This window comes from Rhinolophus hipposideros (genome assembly GCF_964194185.1).
Source record: "Rhinolophus hipposideros genome assembly, chromosome: 23".
Taxonomy (NCBI): domain Eukaryota; kingdom Metazoa; phylum Chordata; class Mammalia; order Chiroptera; family Rhinolophidae; genus Rhinolophus; species Rhinolophus hipposideros.
This window is the reverse complement of record NC_138069.1, coordinates 29,901,599-29,923,446: the sequence shown is the minus strand read 5'-3', so window position 1 is coordinate 29,923,446 and position 21,848 is coordinate 29,901,599. Positions and strand designations below refer to the sequence as shown.

At 44.2% G+C, this 21,848-nt stretch overlaps 1 protein-coding gene across 1 annotated transcript; it reads left to right on the top strand.

Moving 5' to 3' along the window:
• Nucleotides 1-650: 650 nt before the first annotated feature.
• On the top strand, nucleotides 651-9,168 carry IL12B (interleukin 12B; the record flags this gene model as incomplete). Its single annotated transcript, XM_081035552.1, has 6 exons — nucleotides 651-738; nucleotides 3,732-4,004; nucleotides 4,576-4,693; nucleotides 6,158-6,375; nucleotides 7,531-7,688; nucleotides 9,037-9,168. 6 exons carry the CDS (start codon nucleotides 651-653, stop codon nucleotides 9,166-9,168), a joined length of 987 nt encoding a protein of 328 aa, XP_080891678.1.
• Nucleotides 9,169-21,848: the final 12,680 nt, after the last annotated feature.

Sequence of the window (21,848 nt, the reverse complement as noted above, 5' to 3'; positions counted from 1 at the left end):
TAGAGACCAGGTCGTTGCCAGAATTTGAAAGATTGCCTCTATATTACCTTTTCCTCTCCAAGCCAAGTCCTTAACCCTGGGGGTCACTGCACATACCGCCTTGTGCTACAGGGACACACGTGTGTAGCTTATCTTCCCAACTGGAGGGTAGGCATTTAACACAGTAACTTAATAAATATTTGTTGAATGAAAATATTTGCTCCTAAAAGGCAGGATCCGTGTAAAAACCTATTTTACTCTCAACGGCACTAGCTCAGTGCCCTTTACATAGTAAGTACCAAATAAATAACTTCTGAATGTTGATTCAGACAAGTCATGGTCCTTCTCTGAGCCTTACGTTTCTCATCTGAAAAATAAGAGGATCATATCAGAAGGCTGGCCTTAGGTCTCTCTCAACCGCAGATAGTCTGTGGTTCTCTATGTGGAGATGTTCTTTATACTGGGAGACTAGTATAAAGTCTCCTGTAATTCACTTAGTGTTAACCTGACAGTGTAGAGAAGAAAGAAGAAAATAAAGATTAAAGATAATGTGCATAGAATGTGAATATGGTTTCCAAAAGTAACTGAATGATTACTGACATTCTCTCTCCTCTTTTCCCTCTTCTTTCTCTTTTCCTCCTTCTCCTCCTCTTTTTCTCTCCCCCTTATAGATGCTTCAGCAGCAGTTGGTCCTCTCCTGTTTTTCCCTGGTTTTTCTGGCATCGCCCCTCGTGGCCATATGGGAACTGAAGAAAGATGGTAACCAGACTCTCCTTATTCTCTCTAGAGGCCAGACGTAGGCCAGGACTCTCAGGCAGCCCCTGGAGGGAAGTCAGAGTGAAATGAGCAACCATGCATTGGGGCTTCCTAGTGAGAACCATCACGCTGGGAAAACACTGACCACATGTCCTTCTCTCACTATCGGTGGTGCCTGTACTGTTTGGCTTTCACATTAGATGACAAGAGAGGGAGCTTTTTGTGGACCATGGTGGAAAAAGAGATACAGACTTTGCCAGTAGTACTAAAAACCAACTGTATCATATGATTAAAATTCCCAAGCGAAAGATTTGAAAACTGTAGCAACTATGTTCTAATCATTTCCCTCTCCACCACACAATGTCACCTCCTTAGTTGGCACCAAGATGACTTGCCTCTGACCAAGCACTTTGGGGAAAACATAGCATTTAGACTCATGTGGACTTGGGTTCATAAGGCTGGTTCTGCCACTTATTGGTTATGTGACCTTGAGCAGAGTCACCTCGGAGCCCGAGTTTCCTCAATTGTAAACCAGGGATTACAAAGTGATATATTCTATATGGATTATTAACTGTACTAACTTATTATTAGTTGTTCCTGAGACCCTCAGATGCTTCTCATTGAAGCCAACATAATAATGTTGACAATACTGTCTTTAATTGTATAATAATGCTTAATATTCATTGAGCATAGTATCTCATGTAATTCTCACAACAACCATAGGAAATAGGGTCTGTTTTGTGCCATTATACAGATGTTGAAAATAGAGGCTACAGAGATTAGGTAACTTACCCAATTTCAGATACCAGGTAAGAGTGGAAGAGGCACCCGATTCCAATTCTGTCTCTCTTCAAAGCCTGTGTGCTGAAGTATTGAAGGTGGTTTTACAAGAAGGACATGAAGCAATTGTTTTCTGTGTCCTCGGAGAACTGAGGAAGAAGAAATAGGTGTCAATTAAAAATGAAGACATTTCAGTTGATGACCAGAAATAATCTCTTGATAAGCTCTGAAACGGATACCTAAAAGAAATTTCGGGCTATTCCTCCATACTTAATAATTTGGGAAGACAATAACCCAGCCCTCGTCCCTCTGCCCCAGAAGGGTTGGAGACTTTAGACCTTTCCTTGAATAAAGGCAAAGGCCAGAGCCCAATGATTATGTCACATCCCTGCCAACCTGGGGTTTTCAGTGAGTTCAGGAACCTTGGCCCTAGCAGTTACCCCTTAGTTACTTCTGAAACTATAGAAGGTCAAGGTGAGGAACCCTGACAGGGCTTGTGACTTTAGAGACAAGATGAGGAGATGAAGCCAAGCACAGCAATTGTTTTCACCCACCCTTGGCCAAGGGGGCCTGTAGGGCTTCTGAGTCTTACTTATGACTGTTCAGTTGCCAGCGGAACAAATTAAAACTCGAGAAAGCCAAAGGTGCCGTGTGGTGTTACGTCAGCGCAGCTATCAGGTCCAAAGAGTTGGGCCCCAAATGCTTTTTACCTTGTCTTAGTTACCCATTCAGGAGTTATAAATCCCTTTGATATGAAGTGAGAGCTTTATATTTCATGATGCTTTACGTTTGGATGCCCACAACAAGAGCCACCAGTTATAGAGCAATTGAGGGCATTGTGTTGGGCAAGCTCTTATATGAATTAGCTTGTATTGTCCACATGTCAACCTTCTGAAGCAAGTACTAATATTTTGTTCATTTTAAAGAAGGTGATGCCAAAGCTTAGAGTCGTTGCATGTCTTGCCCAAGGCCACGGGCTAGTGCAGGAGCTAGAGCTGAACATAAACCCAGACCTATGAGACTCGGAGAGCCAGGCACTTCACCTCTGTGACTCTCACAGCAGGCATCAGCATTATCTGGAGAGCACATAAACCAGATCACCGGGCCCACCCTAAAGCTCCTGGTTCAGCAATTGAGAATTTGTTTTTCTAGCAGATTCCAGGTGCTGCTGGTGGTGGTAGTTCGATGACCCTGGTTTGAGAGCCACTGCATTACACAATTCGATTTAATTAATACTTGACACATGAATGGAGCTTTGCTGTGACACCCTTTTTGGAATACTATATACCAAGCCATTCCTCCCCGGCCAGTTTAGATCCTGGTATTAGGGACCCGATGCAAAGCCGGAGACAGAAAGTCTGAGATTCAGGTCTTGTGCATCGGACCTAATGTGTAATCTTGCTGAGTCTTCCGGTCTCAGTACCCTCCTCTATCAATTAAGACCTACTCAGTTGCCTCATTAAGAGTGTAAAATAGCTTTAAAAAAATACAGAGAGCATGAAAATTTCCATTGGTGAACTTCATGCAGTAGGAACTAAATCCTAAAACCCCCGTGGAAAATTAAGACAGTTTTTCTGTGCAATGCAATGGTCGGACCCTTTGGTCTGTGAATAACAATAACAATTAACACTGAGTTTATTGAGGCAGGCACTGTGCTAAGTGTTTTATACGCTTTTCTTCATTTAATCCTCACAGCCAAATCTACAAAATGGATACTATTATTGTTGCCATTTTACAGACGAGGAAACTGAGCCTCCTGATGATTAAGTACTTTTCTCCAAATCCTCCAGGCAGCTAGTGGGGCCAGAATTTCAGTCCTGGTCAGTCTTTCTTGACATTCTGTGCCCTGCCTTATTCTCTATGAGACTGAAATTGTGCTGGAAGTTTCTTATCTCCACCAGGCATTCAGCAAAGAGTCTTGTGTTGTTTGCATTTTTCGATATATCAAGGCTTTCCTCATCTACCACCGAATCAGAGGTGAATTACTAATGGCATTCCGCCAGTTAATGAGTCGATGACATTTATAAAGCCCTTTCTTCTTTCTTCCATGAGTTTGAGCCCAAGTGAGGCCCAATACCCTGAGGCCATCTCAGCAAGCATTTGCTGTTATGAGCAAGGTCATACTTCGGCAGTGCAGATGCCCAGGTGGTTCAAATAACACAGTCCCAGAGTTTATAGAGCTTATAGTCCAGTTCTCCACTCTCTGTGCTCTCCAGTTTACATTGTAGAGTTGGATTGGCGCCCTGATGCCCATGGTGAAACGGTGAAACTTACCTGCGATACCCTTGAAGACGGCATCACCTGGACCTCGGACCAAAGCAGTGAGGTCTTAGGCTCTGGCAAAACCTTGACCATCCAAGTCAAGGAGTTTGGAGATGCTGGACAGTACACCTGTCACAAAGGAGGCGAGGTCCTGAGCCGTTTTCTCCTGCTGCTTCACAAAAAGGAAGATGAGATTTGGTCCACTGACATTTTAAAGGACCAGAAAGGTAATTCCATTCCCTTGGACAGTGCCAGTTTTTTTCTCTTGCTCCATAAGAGATACAAAAATTAAAAATGTAAAAGGCAAGACATGATTAGCATAGTTAATGAAGTAATCGAGTCCCTTACGGAAACCACTCGGAACCTACATTTTCCTCTGATTTGGTTTTCCTTTACCAGATATTTTGGGTTATCAACCTTCAAAATCTCATGTTAAGACAGTTTTGTGGTGAGTTTGATGCTTTTTCTGAGATCTCTTTAAATAACAGCGATATTATTGGGAGGCTAATGGAAATTAATGAACATATATGGTGCATAACCCAGCACAGGGGTGATAGCCTTGAAAAAAATTCTCACCCCCCTCCAATGTGCCAGGTGTGTAATACAGAGTCAGCATGCTGTTGAGATATTCCCAGTTCTCATTGAACTGCCTGCCAGGGAGCAGCAGCATTTTTCAAGGAAATTAATGGAAGATCTTCACTCTGATACCATTTGGGGGCATGAAATTAATCACAATCAAAATCTTCTCAAAAAACAAACAAACCCGAAATGTTGAATTTTTGTTCTTTTCTAATCCAGAGCCCAAAAGTAAGACCTTTCTAAAATGTGAGGCCAAGAATTATTCCGGTCATTTTACCTGCTGGTGGCTGACGGCAATCAGTACGGATTTGAAATTCAACGTCAAAAGCAGCAGAGGGTAAGTGAAATCACTCTCCTTTCTCAGCATTTTGCTATTTCATTAAGAAAATAGGGTGACCTAGCAATGGCCTATCAGTTAATGATAAGGGAGGAAACAAAGTCAAGTCTATATTTTTTCAACACCCCCCTTCCTTTGCCTAAGTTGGAGAAAGAACACAGAGATTTAATCTAATTGCCTGAACAAATGTATGCATAAGAGCAGGATATTATCGGGTCCTCAGAATAGGCTCTACTGTGTTTGAACCCACTCATGCAAACTGCCTGGAGATCCTTCATTAAGGCTCATAGCACCACGGGGAGAGATAAAAGGAGAAAGTGAAGCAACAAATAACTTGCCAAAACTGCACCTTGAAAAATAGAAACAAGAGCTCTAGGGCATAGACCTTGAAAGCCCTGAAGCCAACTCCAAAACTCTGTGAGTCCTCTAGAAAATTTCCCAGAGCCACTTCAACTCCTTTTTCTTCTGCTGACATCATTCATCTGAAGTTCACTTTTTGTCCAATACACTTGGACTTTCCCTAAGAGACGAATTCCCGTGGATACAGGACCTATGTTAGCCCCTCTGTGCGACTTCCTTCTCTCATCATCTAAGTTCCCAAACAATGTAGGATAAGGGAGCCAACCTGAGGTGGTCATCCCAGCCTTGCCATTATTTACCTGAGTAACCTTTGGGGTCTTATTTTTCCATCTTTAAAATGAAAATGCTTACTAAAGAAATGCTTATATAAGTGTACAAAGACGTAAATGCAAATGTCCATTGTGACTTTTTGGTAATCACAGGGGAAAGGTCAAATAAAGTGTGGTACGTTATACTGTGGCTTAGCAAGCAGTCATCAAAATGAGTAACCCAATCTATACGGTCTGTCGTGGAGCGCTCCCCATAATTTGTTCAGATGGGGAAAAGATGGGTACAGAACCATTTCCATAAAATGTGATCCTGTTTCATAAAAAAGTAAAATCCATGTGTGTTGATACAGACAAAATATGTGTGTATGCATATATACGTGTGTATATATGACTGCTTTGAGTATTCATAGAGAAAGGTATGGTGGGATAAAACAAGATATGAAGTATTTATATCTGGGGAGTGAGGTTAGGGTTAAGAGAGTCACATACATTCCCTTTATATGCATCTTTATCTTTTCAATGTTTTATAATAGGTATTGATTTTGTAATAATGGGGGAAATGAAACAAACATTTTAATAAGGAGATGTAACCAGGGGTTCTGGATCTAAACTTTTCAGATTCATTTAGGCCAGAAGCATATAAGTGACAGATTGTTTCTAAACATTCATACTAACTCTGAAGCAAAGCGTGTTCTCATCGGGAGGACAGTTTCTACTCCCTGGGGAGAAATGAGGCCAGTGAGAGAAACAGTGTCCTCAGACAACTGGCCAGTTATAACGGCTAGGAGCTCGCCCACCAATGTGTGATGCAGGGTATGTCTGTCTTTGACTTCAGCTCCTCAGACTCCCGAGGGGTGACGTGTGGAGCAGTGACACTCTCAGCAGAGAGCGTCACAGTGGACAACAGGGAGTACAAGAAGTACACGGTGGAGTGTCAGGAGGACAGTGCCTGCCCAGCTGCTGAGGAGAGACTGCCCATTGAGGTCGTGCTGGACGCTATCCACAAACTCAAGTATGAAAACTACACCAGCACCTTCTTCATCAGGGACATCAGTGAGTTTGCTTCACTAAATACGTGCTTAATAAAGAGATGCCATTCATCACATGTTCGCAACGCTCCATGCACTGGGGCAACGGGTTTACATGCATTATCTCTTTTATTCTGCACCCACCCCACCCCCACCCCCAAAACATACACTGTAGATACTATTATCTGCATTTTAAAGAAGAGGAAATTGAGTCTTAAAACAGTTTAGCAACTTGCCCCAGATCTCACCGCTAGCAATTCAGACCCAGATGTGCCTCACTGAAAAAAAGCAAGCTCTTGGCTACACTTCTGCTGCCCTGGGTGGGTTGGGGGACAGTGGGGTCTAGTCCGCATAGGGTGGCCAAGGAAGGTCTCCCTGAGGAGGTGAGATTTAGCTAAGTCCTAAAAGAAAGAAGATGTCAGTTGTGTTAGGAATAGAGGGAAGAATATTGGGAAGCACCTGCTAGGAGCTGTGGTCTCTGGGATGGTGCTGGGCCTAGGAGCCCAACCATATGCCATAGAATGTTGCCCTGCCCTCATCTAGAAGACGGTAGGCTACCTAAGGACAGTCTTCGTGACACGGCAGTGCTTTCCATGCACAGTCCAGTGACTGGCTCAGTTGTCATTTATTGAATGAATGAATGAACGAGCATAGAGACAATCTGACTGTAACTGCTACAAGACAAATCAGGGCCAGACACCATGAAAAGACACAAGAAAGAACACTAAGTGGAAGATCTCTCACCTCCTCTGCAGCAAGAGGCTCAGCTTAGCTCCGAGTTTAGTGCAAAGAGGAGGACTGACCACAGAGAGGGTGGTCCTTCACCAGTAGCCCGGATGTGAGTGTCCCATTGTCTCTGAGAATTTCCTTCTGAGCACTGCACAGAAGTAATTCCACTGCCAGGGTGCTTCTAATTGTGCAGTGATAAGAAGGAGACAGAGCCTCTCTCAGGTTCAGCCATAAAGGACATGACAACTGGTGAGGATTGCTTTCTTCAGGCTCCAGGGTGGCCTCACCAGCAGCAGGGGTACCTCATGTCTCAACCAGGTGCTCAGAGAAGTTAAGTAACCATGTTATGGACTCACTACTGGTCAAAGGTGGAAGTGGGATCCAAGCCAGAACTACCTTACTCCAAAGCCCTACTAGGAAAATAAAGGGTGTTTCTCATCTCCTTCCACAGTCAAACCGGACCTGCCCAAGAACCTGCAGTTGAAGCCAATAAGGAATTCCCGGCATGTGGAGGTCAGCTGGGAGTACCCCGACACCTGGAGCACCCCACATTCCTACTTCTCCTTGACTTTTTCTCTTCAGGTCCCAGGCAAGAACAAGAAAACAAAGGTAAGATATGCAATATATTCTGTGGTCAGGTGTATGCAGGCCCACATCAAGGAGAAGATAAAATGATGACAATAACAGCTAATGTTTATTTACCACTTTCTTTGGGCCTGAAACTGTGCCAAGAGTTTTACATGTATATCTCACTTAATCCTCACAGTAACTCTACAAAGACAGGCAGTATTATTCTCACCACATCACTGTGAAGACATTGAAGCTCAGAGAGGTTATGTGACTTGCCCAAGGTCACCCAGCTAGGAAGTGACAGAACCAGGACACCAACTCAGACTGCCAGACACAAAGCCATACACCTCCAGTGTGGCTGATCATTAATTCTTGCACTCAGAATTAGTCCTGATATAGGAGAGCTGGGCTCCAGGAACCTAAAATTATTGTTTCTACTGAGTATGTATAATAGATGATAGAACATTAATGCTATGTCTCACCCAAAATGGATAAATCTCACCTGTTCTACACATTGTGAAATTATTAAACAGAGTGTCAAAATTTACCTAGGCTAAGATGATGGCTGTCCCATTTTCTTGCCTTGGCATCACAAATCCCAAGGTCCCAGAGGCAGCCCTAGCCTCCTTGGACCCCAGTTTTAAAATCACTGGATAAAGGCCTTATTCAGCATAGCATTTAGCACCTGGTAGAGTCAGTGATTCAGTCACTCCCTGAGATTATTTTTATTTTTATTTTGCAGGGACAGAGGCTATTCTGGAGTCGATTTTACCTAAATATTATTTAAAATCTTTATAGGTATCTTCCCTACTTAAGATACTGAGTGCTTTCTACATGGTTAGAGACTTTGCTTTTTAGAGAGTTTTACATGATTATTATCTTTAACTTTTCCAATTCTATGAGATTGGCATTATTAGGGCCCCCTCTTTTTATAAATGAGGAAACTGAGACACAGACAGCCTAAGACATCTTCCTGTGGTCACACAGCTTATAAGTAGCAATGCCTGGATTTGAATAAAGTTTGATGAAAGGATCAGAGTACGGTATCGCTGAATATCTAGGAGACAGCTAGAGCAAATCTGTCCCAGTCCCACCGTTGGCCTAGTACTCGGGTGAGTGCACATGGGGCCTTCAGAGAAGGCAGCTGTACTATTAATAGAAAGATGAAAGCTGGACCAATTTCACCCTCCGGACTTGCCAAGTAGAAAAGCTGCACGTGTGCTTAGAGCTTCTGTCAGTAGGTGGCGCAAGTTCTATACACTCTCCCGTGTGCTGCAAGTGTAGTGCCCTAAAACCAGGGTGTGCTTGTTTTGAGAGATGTGCTTTGCAGAAATATGCCCAGCGCATCTCCTGACTGTGTTGCCAAAAATTTTCGTCTCTTTTGCAGGCAGATAGACTCTTCGTGGACGAGACCTCAGCCAGGGTCAAGTGCCACAAGGATGCCAAGATCTACGTGCAAGCCCGGGACCGCTACTACAGCTCATCCTGGAGCGAATGGGCATCTGTGTCCTGCAGTTAGGTGAGCAGTCCTGCAAGGCCCAGGCCAGACCTGCACACTCAGTGTACCCGGGGGCAGGACAATGGAGTGGGGGGTGGGAGCGTGCAGGAGAGGAAATGGGGAATGGGGTGCCTGGCATAGTCGCCAAAGTCAGAAAAATATATTTGTTCGTTAACAGATATCTGTTTGATGCCCATATTGTTCCAGACTCTATGCTGGGCTCAGGGGTACTGCAGTAAAAAGAGAACAGACATAGGTCCTGCCCTTCTAGAGGGGAAGGCAAAGAAGAGAGAGAGGTAGCCAAGAGTCAGAGCATGGACGGCTTACCAGCTGTTTCCAGGAATTAGACCCTCATCCAAGGGCTTTGAGGGGGCACTGAAGGGCTTTCAGCAAGGAAATGACATGATCAGATATGCTTTTAAGAAAACTCTCAAGAGAGCCTCTGGTAAGCAAGGTACCAGCCAAACCCTAGGCCACATAAGGAAGGGCTGCACCCTTCTAACATGGAACCCAATTGCCTAGATAATGTGTCCTGTGAAATGAGGAGGGTTCGCTACTGCATTTCTCATCCTCATAGACTTCTGGCTTTCTTTTTCAGGTTCTACTCCCAGGATGAAACCTTGGAGGAAAAGTGGAATAGATGCAAAAATTTTGAAAGACATGATACAATAGACCCCAAAAGATATTTTCTACCTAATTTGCTTTTTTAAAATATCATAATGATGTCTTTGCTGTATTTTTATATTTAAATGCCAAATGCCCACTGAAACAACCAGTTAATTTATTTATATAATTTCCAGCTAGCAGGTTGCAGCTGCTATTTCAATATTTAAGTAATTTAGGTATTTATTAATTTATTACAGTTATTTAACATTTTTGTGCCAAGATGTATTGTATGTTTCACACTCTCGTGGCCCGATCCATAAGGAATGGGCCCTATTATGCAAAGTGTGAATTTATGTGTTATTTATACTGACAACTTTTCAATCGAGCCCGCAAGTGCATCATCCGTTTTATGACAACCAGGAAGGACACAAATGTTCTGATGCCAGCGCCATAATATATTTGTGATGGATGGGAACAGAAGAAATAATTAGAGATGTGGAGACAGGAACTTGCTTGAGGAAGTCCTGGGGAGGAGATCTTAGTTGCCATAAGTCATGAAGACTTCCTTGAAGTGGTGTTGATAATTCAAAGCCACCTACATTTCTAACCAAGTTGAGTCTTTGGATGCTTGAATTTAGAAAGGGCTTAAAAAAAAAATAATGATTGAAGTTTGGCTTCAGCCTCTGGGGCAATCCCCACCCCATCTATCTGTAAGCCATAGGAGAGTGACAGAGAGTGACATCGTAGGTGCTGGAGAGTAAAACGATCTTATGATTCAAGAGGGAGGACACGTCGTTCTGGCCAAGGACATCAAATTGTCAGAATTGCCAGTTGTTCCTTCATAGCCACACAAGGAAAGCAGACAGATCCACAGACACGATCAAGAATCGCTTGCTCGTCAGCAGGAGCGAACCTGACGAGCGGAGACGCCAGAAAGTGCCCAACCATTCCGGGGCTCCTTTTAAGTAATGAATGTGCTGTCTGTAAATGAGTCCATGTGTTTTCTGCTTACTTATTTATTTTTACATCCCAACAGTGAACTAGTAAAAATGTTACTTTTCTTTGCAATAATATTTTGGGCGTTCTCAGCTGATTCCGGTATCGTGTTCCCACATCTACCAGGGCTGCACTTTTTTCTTCCTACCCATTAAGAATTGCCCTTTCTTGAAGCCATTTCATTTCCAGTTTTGCAGAGTTGCCCTTTCCCGTTATAGGATTCCCAAAGTCAGTATCTTGCTGAGCTCAGGACTTGCCTGTGACCCGACCATGGGAGACTCTGCAGGGATGCTGAACTGTACCATGCCCTCTGCAGGGGGTGGGGTGGGGGGGTGCTTCTTTCATCTTCTATCTTGGAATCACTCTCCTAGTTTCCCAAGCACCAAGAAATAAAACCCCAACCAGGGCAATCCATCCCATAGGTTCAGCTCATGTTTATTGAGTATTTGCCATGTGTCTGGACAGGTGCTAGCCCTTGGGGGTGAAGGGTTCCGAAAAGCCTCAGGTTGCCTCCCCCTAACAGTGCCCATCGCTGGCATAGCTTATAAGACAAGGATGAAAAAGTTTACTTCAATACTACTAAATGCTAAAACATTCCATATATGTGCTACCCTGAAGTGTGCACGAAGGAGAAGGATCAGGGTAACGTGGAGTCATCCCAGGAAGTCTTGATGGAGAAGGGGAAGTGCCCACTGTGGGCTCCGTAGGCAGGGCCTGCTTCTCCCCTTTGGGGCCTCCCATGGAAAGAGCAAGAGGTGGGAATCAGAGAGAGTGGAGTCCATTCTCTTCAAAAGACTGGTGTGCACATCCAGGCTTCCTTATAATGGCGTAAGGTAACTATAATAGAGAGATCTGTTTATACTCCTTCCTTATCCTACCGTGTTTCCCCAAAACTAAGACCTAGCCGGACAATCAGTTCTAATGCATCGTTTGGAGCAAAAATTAATATAAAACCAGGTCTTATTTTACTATACTATAAGACTGGGTCTTACATAATATAAGACCAGATCTTACATTAATTTTTGCTCCAAAAGACGCATTAGAGCTGATTGTCCGGCTAGGTCTTACTTTCAGGGAAACACAGTAAGTGTTCCCTGCAGCCCTTATTGTACTCTGCTCTTAGCCAGGAGGAATGGTGAGAAGTTTCCGTCATCCAACATTTGAAACATATCATCTTGTGTTATAAGCCCACACCCATAGCATGTGATTGGTTAATAGCAACTATTGTCCTCCTACTGGGTCTTTCATCTAGAGGTATCAAAACATGTAATGGGGATTTAATGAACAATGCCAACCGGTTAATCACATTTCATAAGTACAGAGACCTGGGAACCTTTCCCAAAACTTCCAGCCAGCCTGAGGCAGAGCTCAGAGGTTCTGGCTACCACCATGCCCAGTGCTTTCCTGACACAACCTCTAAGCATTTTGATTAATTTCAGTACATGCAATGAAGAGCTTTTTCTCTCTGAAGGATAGTCTCTAGGACAGTCCTTTTTATTGGGAATCTAGCCACTACAAAATGTATCAAATATGCTAGCAAAAGAGCTCAGGACTGGGAACAAGGAGACTGGGCGGTGGGCCTGTCCTGTCTGCTGTGTCACCATGTGACCGTCAGCAGGGCACTGGATTCAACCTGCTGGTTGTTCAATCAGGACTCACTCCCAACTTCCTTCTCCTCTCATACCCCTCCTCAGCTCAAAGTTAGGGAAGCTAAGTAATCACTTTTCCAGCCACCCTTGCTGCTCAGCAAGGCCACAAGACCCAGTTCTGGCCTATGAGATGTAAGATTTTCCAGCTAAAAGACAGAGCCGTGGCTAGCATCGCCCTTTCCCTCCTCCTCCCTCTCTTGTGCAGATAAAATGTAAGAAGTCTCAGAGGGTATCTTACAACCAGGATGAAAGCCATCCTGCTAAGACTGTAAAGACAGAAAGACTCGGGGACTCTAGTGACATCCTCAAGGAGCTATAACTACCTCCCCCAGACTTTGTGTAATGTTAGAAGGACCCACACGTGTGGGTTTTTTAAATTGTGGTAAAATGCACACAACATAAAATTTATCATTTTAACCATCTTTAGGTGTAGAGTTCAGTGGCATCAACTACATTCACATTTGTCATACAGCCATCATCACCATCCATCCCCAGAATGTTCTCTTCTTCCCAAACAGACTCTGTACGCATTCAACCATAACTCTCCCTATATTTGTTTCTAAAATAGAAAATGAATAAACCAAAAATTAAATAAAGAAATTATCCTAAACAACCAGATCCCCATCTATGAGAGGCTGCTGGCCAAGTCAGAAAAAGGAGCCTGGCCAGCACGGGAAGGAATTGGTGCCAGAAAATCTGGCTCTGCCCCTTACAGCTGGCACCACCCTGGGAAGCTCTGGAACACTCAATGTCCAATGATGCCGGGGGCGGGGGTGTCCTTGTGATAGCCCACCTCCCTGGCAGAGAGGAACCATGGCCAGGAAGCCTGTACCAAGGGCACCCTGAGTATCAGCAGGCCACACCTGGTGGGAAAAGAGGTCTGGGCAAGCAGCTCCTATGGGTAAGACACATCTGCTGTGCCTTCTTCATGCAACAAACATTGTTTTTTGAGTTACTGTTCTGTTCCTAGCGCCATCCTCAACTTTCTGGATAGAAAGGTGAACAAGACCTTGCCCTCACATAATTTCCAGTCTCCAAAAGACAAAATGGTTAAAATTCTAAGCACTGAAAGCCACTTCTGGAGGGTTACAGGCACTATGAAATGAGCTAGTTGGTTTAATGTGATTGGCACAGCATCTGGCCCACAGTAAGTGCCCAACAAATAGTAGCTATTTCCACTGACTAGCTCTGTGATCTTGAGTAAGTTACTTAAGCACCTGAAGCATAAGTTTCCTCCTCTGTAAGATGGGATGCTAAGAGCTGCTATGTCACAGAGTAGTTGGGAGGATTAGAAGGAATAACTGCTTAAAAAAAATATCCGATCCAGAGTAAGTCCTCAGTCAAAGCTTCTTGTTAACATGTTTATTGTATGACTTATGACCTGAAAGAAGCATAATTCTAACCCTGTGCTTTTGGGGAGTAGGGGGTGGGGGTGTGAAGTGGTCATTGTTAGGAGGTCCTGATAGCTGTAAGAACTGGGTGGGAATGAAGGGAGTGTTACTCAGTCAATTGAGAAGAAAGAGGTGGCTCAGTCAGTTGAGATTTAAAAGCCTTATAAATAAAATTGCGAAAACATCTCCATGTGGGGGATACCAAGATGCAATGAACCCAGTTCCTGCCTTCACAGATGTATAATCAGGTGAGAGAGAGAAGGGGGGCAAATGTGGTGAAGATATTAAAATACAGCCTGGCTGGACTAATGGTATGTGCACCCTGACTATTTCTTTTTGCAAAGGTTTCCAGCTCCCAGGGAGAGCCCTTTTATTGCCTTTCACCTTCCTGGATGCAATAATTTGTCATAAATCTTCCAATTCACCTTACCTATAAATCAAACTTCAATCATCTCTATTTCATTCCAGTACGGCCCCTCTTCCAGGAGAGAATTTGTGAGCAAAATGTATTTGGACAAGACTTTCTCCAGAGCGTCGTATTATACCAAGGAAATGAATTCCCTCTCTCAAGCTCATAAAATGCAAAAATAAAATCAGCATTCGGGCTGACAGTGGAAGAAACCAGGCGCTGACTGACAACCCTCCCTCTGCAGGAAGTGCGCTCGCCGGAGCTGATTTGCATTTACCTTCACGCAGGCTTGGGTTCCTGAGAGCGGGAGTCCTGGCAGCCGCAGGGGCGGTCAGGCACAGCCTCTGCCCTGGTGGATGCCAGCGCGTGAGGGGCTGCAGGGCTCTGCAGCTGCTCGCTCATCTCCCTTTCTCCTTTCCTAAGGAGCCCAAATTATCCCTCTCCTGCCCTTCGTGCAGCCCACCTGGCATCTTCCCTGGCTGCTTGCCAAAGGGTCATTGCTAACCTAAGCATGGGAGTTTCCAGGGAACTAACTGAGCATTCTGCTGGTGGCCCCAGGGTTTGGAAGAGAGACAAAGTCGGGGGACAAATTTTAGACAAAGCATAGGGATACACCAGGCCTGGATGGAGCAAGGAGTCCAGGGCTCAGATCCTTTCTCCCCACTTCCCAGTTAGCCGCCCTTGGGCAACTGCTTAATCTTGATCTCTTTGTGTCAGTTTCCTCAGCTCTAAAACAAGTAGGCTAGCAGTGCCATCATCTCCCAGGGATGCTGTGAGAATTTAAGGAGACCAGGCATTTAGCAAGTACACTGCAAATGTTAGTGGCAGTTGCTGTTTTGCTAAGGTCAGACCACAAAGGAGAGGCAATTCTAATCCCACTTCATCTCCCCTCCCCACGGAGATGAGGGTTGGTTTGGGACCTGCACACACAAGCCTTCCAGTTCGAACTCAGAAATCTGTGTCCTCCCGCCCACCAGCCCTCTCCTGGGTACACTGCCAGCACACAGCAGTGTCATTGCCCCAAATCACAGCGCCCAGAGCAATGCTCCATTTCAGCATACCATAGCATGTGTTTTTGCTTGAGCCTATGGAACATTCTCCAGCCATTGTCTCCCCCTTTCTCTGGTATCCCTCCTGTTTTTGCACTTTTGGTGTCCTTGGAGGCTAACCAGACCAAAGATCCCCAACTTGTTTGAGCCAGGACCCCTGTGTTCAAATGGAAATCTTAAATAAAATCCCAACAGACACAGGAACTGGGGAGGATGGTGGCCAAAGAGGCTTTACTTATATCTTCAATGTTCTAATTCCTTACAAAAGAATGTATTATTGTAGTTCCTGCATAATTACAAATTAAGTTTTTATAAAGTCCCATGCATACAGCAGACAAAAGCAGAGCTGTTCTGGCAGAAGCCTCACCACTGAGAGCCATGGGCCCCACCTCTCCACCCCCAAACTCTGCAGAGCCCAGTTTGAGAACCTCTAGTTTTATAGATGAGCAAATGAAGGCCAGAGAAGTGTGGTGCCTGGCCCAAGCACCCAGAGCCTGGCTCATGCCAGGGCTCAAACCTGGGTCTCTTGACTCCCATTTTTGGCCATTCCTGATATGTTAAGTCATAATTCCCAAAACATTGCTATTAAAACGACCAGCCAGCCTATCACCAGAGAGGGGACACACATGATAATCTAGGTGCTTTCACAAACACTTTCGCACTAATCAACTTCTCAAAATAATCACTCAGGTTCTCAACCCATGGTGTTCAGAACCTGAAGAGGACCCTCTGCTCAACTCCATGGGGGAGTGGAAAAGACATGGCAAGGGCATGCCCCCATCAGACAAAACATGTCAGAATTCGGGTTGTCCCAGCGCTGCTGCTAACCCTGGAGCGCCTTAATGCTAATAAGAAAAAGAGTGTCCCTTCCTCTGGACAGACACAGCCCCATGCCAGGGCGCTGGCTTACTGAGTAGAGAGCAGGCTGGATTTCCACCCCCACTTGCTCCTTTAACCAGGCACCTTTGTGCATGTCACAACCTGCCCAACCATACACGGCATCCTTGGTCATGATAAGAGCAGTAGGTGCTTGGAGTAGAGGAAATTGAAGGAGAAGAAGGGCATTCACTCATTCATTCATTCCGCAAATAATTACTAAGTGTTTACTATGCCTGGCACATAGTTGCAGGAGAGAATACCTGCGAAAGATGGGCAGGCTGACTGCCCTCCAAGATCTTGCATCCTTGAGAGGACTGAAGACAAGGCCACAGTCAATAACAATACAGTGTGAAATAGCACAGGTGAGAAAAAGGGCTCTCTGAAGTTATCCATTAGGATGCTTCCGGCTGCAAGTCAGAGAGACCCTACTAAAAAGGGGCTTGAGCAATAACGCACAATAAAGGCAATGTAGCAAGAGGCCTGGAGGTAAGGTGTGGCAGGATGTAATTCAGAAATTACGTGATGTCATCAAGAAATCAGACTCGCCTCAACTTTCTTGTCCACCAGCCTCAATGTGTAGACTTTTGTCCTCACATATTCCCCTCAAGATGGCTGTTGCAGCTCTCAACATTATTCCCCACATCACCAGGCCTGAGGATCGGAAAGGCAGTTCTCTTCTAATTTTTTAATATTTTTTTTAAATCAGGGAAGACAATCTTTCCCAGAGTCCTCCAGCAGACGTGCCCATGCCCTACCTACAGGGAAGGCTGGGAAAGGACAAGTCTGGCATTTTCACCCTCTAAAGTGGGAGGCAAGCTCTGCCAGCAGGAAAGGAGCTGAGAGTGGGAAATAGTTATTAGGCAACCAACAGCGCCTGCCACATGAGCACAAGGGAAGTATACAGAACGTAGATTCGAAGGTGGGTATCCTTCAAATAGGCAACATAATGCCCCCGCCAAAGATGTCCGTGTTTTAATACTGAGATCCTGTGAGTATGATGAGATTATCCTGGATTATGCAAGTAGAATGAGTGTAATCACATGAGCCCTTAAAAGTCAAAGGGGAAGTCAGAGACTTTTGAAGCCTGACAGGGATTTGACATGCTGCTGCTGGCTTGCACATGGAGGAGCCACATGTCAAGGAAAGGAGGACCTCAATCCTACAACCAGGAGGAACTGAATTCTGCCAATAACCTCAATGAATTTGGAAGCAGATTGAGTCCCAGAGCCTCCAGAAAGGAATGCAGCCCTTCCCTGGGAGACACCAAGCAGAGAACGCAGCCAAGCCTACCTGGATCTCTGACCTCCAGAGCTGCAAGATAATAAATGAGTATTGTAAACAGCTAAATTCAAGGTGTGATCACAAAATACGGTGAATGCTGCTGCCGAGTGCCATCCAACGGAAAGGCAGGGATCTTCAATACAGGAAGCAGCACGTTGAACCTTAGTAACAGCGTGTGACAAGTTTCAATTTGTTCAGTGCAGTCAGTTGGGTGTGAGCTACGGTTGAGAGAGGGAATAGCCATAAATCATCCTCCATCATGACAACGCTCTGTGTCACACATCGCTTCTGGTACAGCAATTCCTGTCAAATAAAAACATTACGGTGTGTCCTCATTCACCTTATTCACTGGATCTGGCACTGCGTGACTTCTTCCTCAAAGTCAAAATGACTCAGCACATCAAGGCAGCCACGACAGCACAACTAAAGACATTCACGAAAGAGGACTTCCAGAACTGCTTCAGAAAGTGGCAAGAACAACGTCATAAGTGTGTTCAAAGCGAGGAGGTTTAATAGCAATTTGTCTTTTACTGCAGTACATTTTTAACATTTAAATATTCACCGTATTGTTTGATCACACTTGTATATGGTACTCTGTTGCAGTAGCAGTAGAAACTAAAACAGGATCCCACATGAGAATGTATCCGTGCTGTGATGTTAAGAATTAAGAGGCATTACCAGGTAAGGGGAACAATAACCTAAGCACAAATCTGGAAGAAAGGAATGTTTGGAAACCAGCAGAAAGTGTGTAAAGGAGAAGGAAGGGAGAGAGATGGAAAATAAGGATGGAGGGTAAGTAGGAACTCAGTCAGGTGGGTCCACAAATATCAAGCTTGGGCTTCATCATGATGGCAACAGTGTTTTGAGCAGAGAAGTTATGAGGTCAGATTTCTGTTTTTATCAGATCACTCAAGTTGCTATATGGACCAGGTAAGGGCCCAGTAGTGTGGTCTAGGTGAAAGATGATGACAGTTTGGACTGGAAAAATGCTGGTGGGGAGGAGAGGACTACATATTTTGAAAGAAATGAGAGAGAAGTGACAGAACTTATTGATTGGACACGAGTGGTAAGAGGCTAGAATCGAGGATGAAGCCTGTTCATTCTTTCATTGACATCATTATCAGCACCTTCCACAGCACATGGTGCAGAGACTCGCCAGGCACAGGATGTTGCCTCAGCAAAAGCAGACGTAGTCCCGACTTATATGGAACTTAGAGGTTTCTGACTTGGTCAACTTGGTCACTGGTGGTACCATCCCTTGAGAGAGGAGCAGACGTTAGTAGGGGAAAAACAACGACGAGGGAATAAAGATGACAAGTTCCATTTTATTTCTGTTGAACGCATATATGAGACAACCAATGGAGGTATCTAATAAGACTTGATATGTGGTTCCAGAGTGCCCATGAGTGAAATTTGGGCTGGAGCTAGGTTGCTGGGGAAAATCAGTGTAAACAAGCAAATTACCTACACTAACAGACAATGTGGGTAAGAATTGGGAAACGGGGATTTGCTTTCAAAAGCTGTCCCCTCCACCTTTGTGCCTTGGGGCCAACCCTGAATGAGAGACTAACTGAAAACGAGGGCTATCTTTTTCTTCGAGTCATGCTGGCTGAGCCTGGTGCCAAGAAGCCCGGGGGTGCTCAATAAAAGTTAACGGAATGAAACAGGATGAATGAAAGAATGACTCAAGAAGGCAAACAAATGAAACCCAGTGGGTAGTTCTTTCTCAGATTATTTGTTATAAAAGAGAGAAAACATTTTCTGTTTTTCTCAAGTAGCTCCAGTGCCCCAGAATGCAGTCTTCCATGATTTGGGTGCCTGAGTTTAATCCCAAATCCCGTAGTTACTCACTTACAGTAGAATCTCTCCTTGAGATTAGATCTCTCCTCTACTCTCCTCTACTAAGAGGAGAGATTAGATCTCTCCTCTACTAATGCTCCTTTTTGGGGTGGCCCAAGACATCGGATGTTCAGTGTTTCTAAAGAAGCAGATATTTTATTTCACCAGGTTGGGGTGGTTGTGGAGAAATGGGTGTTAAGGAAACAGGATGTAACATCCGCTGTGCACTTGACTATGTGTCATCCCTGGAATTTATATATAAGGTACACAGAGAAATTAACCAAAGGTAACCATTTCACATCCCAGAAGAAACCTTTGGAATTAGGAGCCAGGAGAAGTAAGAAGTATGTGTAGTGGTCAGGAATAGGCTGGTGTCAGGCTATAGAGATTTTAACCCACTTTGCCATTTGCTAGCTGTGTGACCTAGGGCAAGTAACTTACCCATGCTGTGCATAAATTCTCTCATCTCTGAACTGATGGCAATAATTGCACCTGCAAAGGACTGAGGTGAAAATGAAAATAAGATAATGCATGTGAAGAGCTCAGCATAGGGCCTCACATATTGTAAGTTCTCAATAAACGTTAACTAGTGCACGAGTTTGCTAGGAAGGATGTAACAAGGTACCACCGACCAGGTGACTTTAACAACAGAAATTGATTGTCTCACAGTTCTAGAGGCTGGAAGCCCAAGATGAAGCTGTCAGCAGGGTTGACTTCTTCTGGGGGCTGTGAGGTAGAACCTGTTCCATTCCTCTCTCCTAGCTTCTGGTGCTTTGCTGGCCACCTGTGGCGTTCCTTGGCGTCTGATCTGTCTTAATCTTCACATGGCGTTCTCTCTGTATGCGTGTCTCTGTCCGCATTTCCCCTTTTTGTAAAGATATATTGGATTGGGGGCCAAACTACTCCAGGATTACCTCATCTTAATTACATCTACCGTTACCCTATTTCCAAGTTAGGTGACATTCTGAGGTAGTGGGTGTTAGAACTTCAACGTATGAATCTGTGGAGGGCGGGAGACGCAATACGTAATAGCTAGTATTACTACTATTAGCAATATTATTGTGCTCAGATGAGATTACCAAGTAAACACACTTATCTTTCTGGTAACTCTTTATTTTGAATTCATTTCAGACTTAGGGGGAAAAAAGTAAAAATAGTTCCCTTATAACTATTACCCAGCTTCCCCTAATGTAAAGATTACCCATAGCACAATTATCTAAACCAAGAGATTAACATTGTTAGACTACTATTATCCAATCCACAGACCTTATTCAAATGTTGCCAACTGTCCCACCAGTGTCCTTTTTTTGGCCCAGGATCCAACAATATTGCATTTAGTTTCATGTCCCCATGACACATCCCTCAGATCTAAGACAGCTCCTTGGTCTTCCTTAATCATTCATTATCTTGACAGTTTTGAAGAGCAGTAATCAGTTATTTTGTGAAATGTCCTTCAATCTGGGTTTTTGCAATGTTTCCTCATGATTAAATCCAGGTTCTGCATTTTTGTCAACAATCCCACACAGGTGACATTGTGCGCTTCTGTGTGAATCACGTCAGGAGGTGTACACATGCACTTGATGTCTCAGGCTGGCAATGTTAGCTTGGATCGCTCGGTTCATTCAGGCGGCACCCACAGGCTTCTCCACTGTAAAGTTACTATTTGTCCCTTTAGGACTCTTCTCATCGTACTTTTACACAATAGTTTTAGCACACACATTGACGATACTTGCCTGTGACAGGTTTTGCCTAATGGTGATTTTTCTATTTCCATCATTCTTTCTATGTTAATTTGAATTCTACCACAAAGAAGCCTTTCCCTTATTCCTACATTCTTTTTTTAAAATTTGAAATCCCTAAATCTGATGTTATCAGAGGCTATCATGTTGATCCTCAGGATCTCTTGGTAGCTGATTCTTGGGTCTGTCCAGTTCTGAGGTATTTATCCACTCATGTGCCTACATAAAGGAAAAATATCTCCTTTGCTTCACATTTACACCTCATGATTTTAGTCTCCATTAATAGAATCTTTGAGGGAAGAGTGTGCTAAATGCTTTGCAGAGTGAAGAGGACATTTAAATTATTCAAGAGAACTCTTTTCATGCAATTTTGATGTACCCGTTTATACATAAAAATTAATGCTAATTAGATATAATTTCCATTGATTCATTAAAAAAAATTTCAAAGCATTCCAGATATCCTTAGTTAGCCTAATGTTGTTTTAGGCACTTGTAAACAAAATTGCTTTCTTAAAAAAGAAAAAACCATGACACTGTCCTCTATGAAAACACTCATTCGCGCTAAAGTTGGGGGATTCTTACTCTTTTCCAGCTACCCTCCCCCTTTCCTTCTCCCAATCAATCAGGCATTCACTCAACAACCACTTACTGAGAACCTACTATGCACCAGCCTCTTCTCTAAGTGCTGGCGCCAAAGCGGTGAGCAAAACAAAACCTGAAGACCTGCCTGTGGGGACAGAGCCAGGAGAGCAGTTTCCAGGCTCTCGGCCTCACGTGGTAAGGTGCTGGCTCAGGTAGTAAATGGCCATCAACTGTGATCGGATGGCCATCCGCTGTGGCTAGTTGGCCGTCAGCTGTAACCA